The sequence below is a fragment of the Egretta garzetta genome, unplaced genomic scaffold, assembly GCF_000687185.1.
Source record: "Egretta garzetta isolate BGI_Z169 unplaced genomic scaffold, ASM68718v1 scaffold287, whole genome shotgun sequence".
Taxonomy (NCBI): Eukaryota; Metazoa; Chordata; class Aves; order Pelecaniformes; family Ardeidae; genus Egretta; species Egretta garzetta.
In genome coordinates, this window is record NW_009260435.1 from 759,638 (window position 1) to 761,868 (window position 2,231).

General features: G+C 52.6%; 1 protein-coding gene across 3 annotated transcripts in view; it reads right to left on the reverse strand.

Moving 5' to 3' along the window:
- Positions 1-2,231, reverse strand: part of SNX1 (sorting nexin 1) — a 21,941-nt gene that overhangs the window by 13,890 nt on the left and 5,820 nt on the right. For all 3 annotated transcript variants that reach the window (XM_035899349.1, XM_035899348.1, XM_035899350.1), the window contains exons 2-3: positions 1,108-1,210; positions 56-192 (exon numbers count right to left, since the gene is read on the reverse strand). In XM_035899349.1, the coding sequence (XP_035755242.1) occupies positions 56-192; positions 1,108-1,210 (240 nt within the window). The remainder of the gene's footprint in view (positions 1-55; positions 193-1,107; positions 1,211-2,231) is intronic.

Genomic DNA, 2,231 nt, shown 5'->3' on the forward strand with positions numbered 1-2,231 from the left:
CTGATTACAGTCAGAAAGCAGCAGGTCAAGTTGGAAAGCTCAGCGTGATTCTCACCTCCTCATAGCTCTTTGGAGGGTTTCTAGAAGAAGAACTTGCAGCTACTTCTAATGAGGGGGCAGGATTGGATGCTTTGGCCACTTCCTTCTTCTGTTTGTTTTGCGAGCTGTCTAGAGACAACTCTACCGTGGCATCTGTCAAGAGAAGTTTGCAAGGGTCAGCCTCTCTGCTTTGGGTTTCTAGAAAGGTAATTTCAATATTCTTGGAGAGGTTCACGGGATCTAGGAAGTAACAATAGTCTTAATTAGCAAAAAAAATCCATAGGGAGGACACCTGTAAGCAGTGGGAAGGGCACGACTTAACACATCTTCACTGCAGTTAAGAGCATTGGATCAATCCTGCTGGCGACCACGAAGTTAATTCAATGAACTTCTTATTCTAGGAGGAGCCAGACATCACCTCCTTGCCGTGTGCTAGAGGAGCTGCAGGCCAGAACAGCTAAAGCCAAGCTGGATTTTTACAGGGCGCGCAGGCCAGCCTGGAAGGTGGGCTCCTTCCCACTAAGCTTCTCCACAGAGAGGAAGTCAAAATTTTCATCTGTTAGCAGCTGCCTCCAGAACTGACTCGAATGCCTCTGCCAGAGGCGTCCCACCACACCAGGGCTGGGGAAGGTCTCACCCTCCTCGTTTTCCCCTGCTGAGGGGCATTGTGGTTCCTGTTCCCTGGGAACAGCCACATCTTGACTGGAGATGCTTCCTCCACCTGCACGGAGGGAGGAGAAGGTAAAGAACAAAAGCCTTTTAACTCGGGGAGGACACTCGCCACCTTACAGTTTAAGGCAACAGAACTAAAGCAAACCCCACTTTAATCCTCTTCAGCTTCCAAACAGTTAATCCTGCCGCATGATTACGCTAGAGACCTGGAGGAGGCTACTCCCATCTTCCCAAAAACACCACCAGACCTTAGCACTTCCAGAGCGGGCGGGAACAGGAGTTTGAGATAAGGACCTGTGATAGTCCAGAAATATCCATGATCTGCATGTCACGCTTAAAAGCAGATGACTCCAGGCTCAGAGAGCTCCAGCAAACACCCAGTAGATACAGACTCACCTGCAAATAAGTCCTGATCATCTTGCTCTACAGGAACCCCATTCTCTTTGGAGGCGCTGCTCACAGGGAGAAGAGTTTCCCTTTTTGGCGCCATGGGCTTGCTCTGTAAGAGAATTAAATGCACATAAACAGGAGGTTATTTGCACTGAGGAATGGAGGCTGGAGGACCAAACAGATCACATTCCGCAGCCACGCAGAGTCACTACTATGAGTCTCACGTGAGCACAGTGGCCAGAGGACATCAGACTGCTTCTCTTCCGCCCACCCTTGAGTGTTACGATCTCTGCCGGCAAGCTGCTGAGCCATTAAGGACACTGTGTGTCACATGAAGCTTCAGAGCCAGATTTACCTCTGATTTTTTAGCAGAATGGGAGCAGCTAGCAGGTCACTGGGTTGTGCCAGCCCACAGGCCAAGTGTCACAGCCCCAGTCCTTCAGCTGCAGGTGTTGGGAGCAGTAGGCAGTCAAGAGCTCCTGTTCACAACACCCAAAACGCACCCAGCCGCACCATTTCCAGGTAGCAACTTGCACACCGGCACCAACGCCACGTCAAGGCAGGTGGGCAGCACTAGGGAGATTCCTGAGCGTAACTACAATGAGCCGAGCATGCTGCCCACAGGAGATCCCTTGGGAAAGCCAAGATGTCACCACCGGTGGCGGAGACCCTTGGCAATTTGCTTGCCTGAAGGCAAAACGCCAGGAACCACGGGAGCCTCATCAAGCTGCTTAACTTGTGCTAGTAGTTAAACCGCCACCACGAGCCAAGCTGCCCTTCCCCAGAGGGCTGGTTAGGGCCCAAGCGAAGGCAGCCGGGCCGCGCTTTAACGTCACAGCTCACTTCTACTTCCAAGCGGTCCCACAGGAGCTCACGGACTTCGCTGGACTAAAGCTGGGCATGGCTCTTGATGTTTTGCAGAGCGATACTGGCAAAGACTCACACACCATGCTCTGCAACCCAAGCTCGGCCAGGACGAGCCAGCTCCAGGGCCGGGACTTACAACATGGCTAATCGTGCCACAGCAAACCGCCCCTTTGGCATGCAGCTTCGCTGGGAGGGCTATCCCAGCTACTGGGAGCAGGCTAGGGGACAAGGTGAAAGCAGACCCGAGAGCTCGTACACCAACC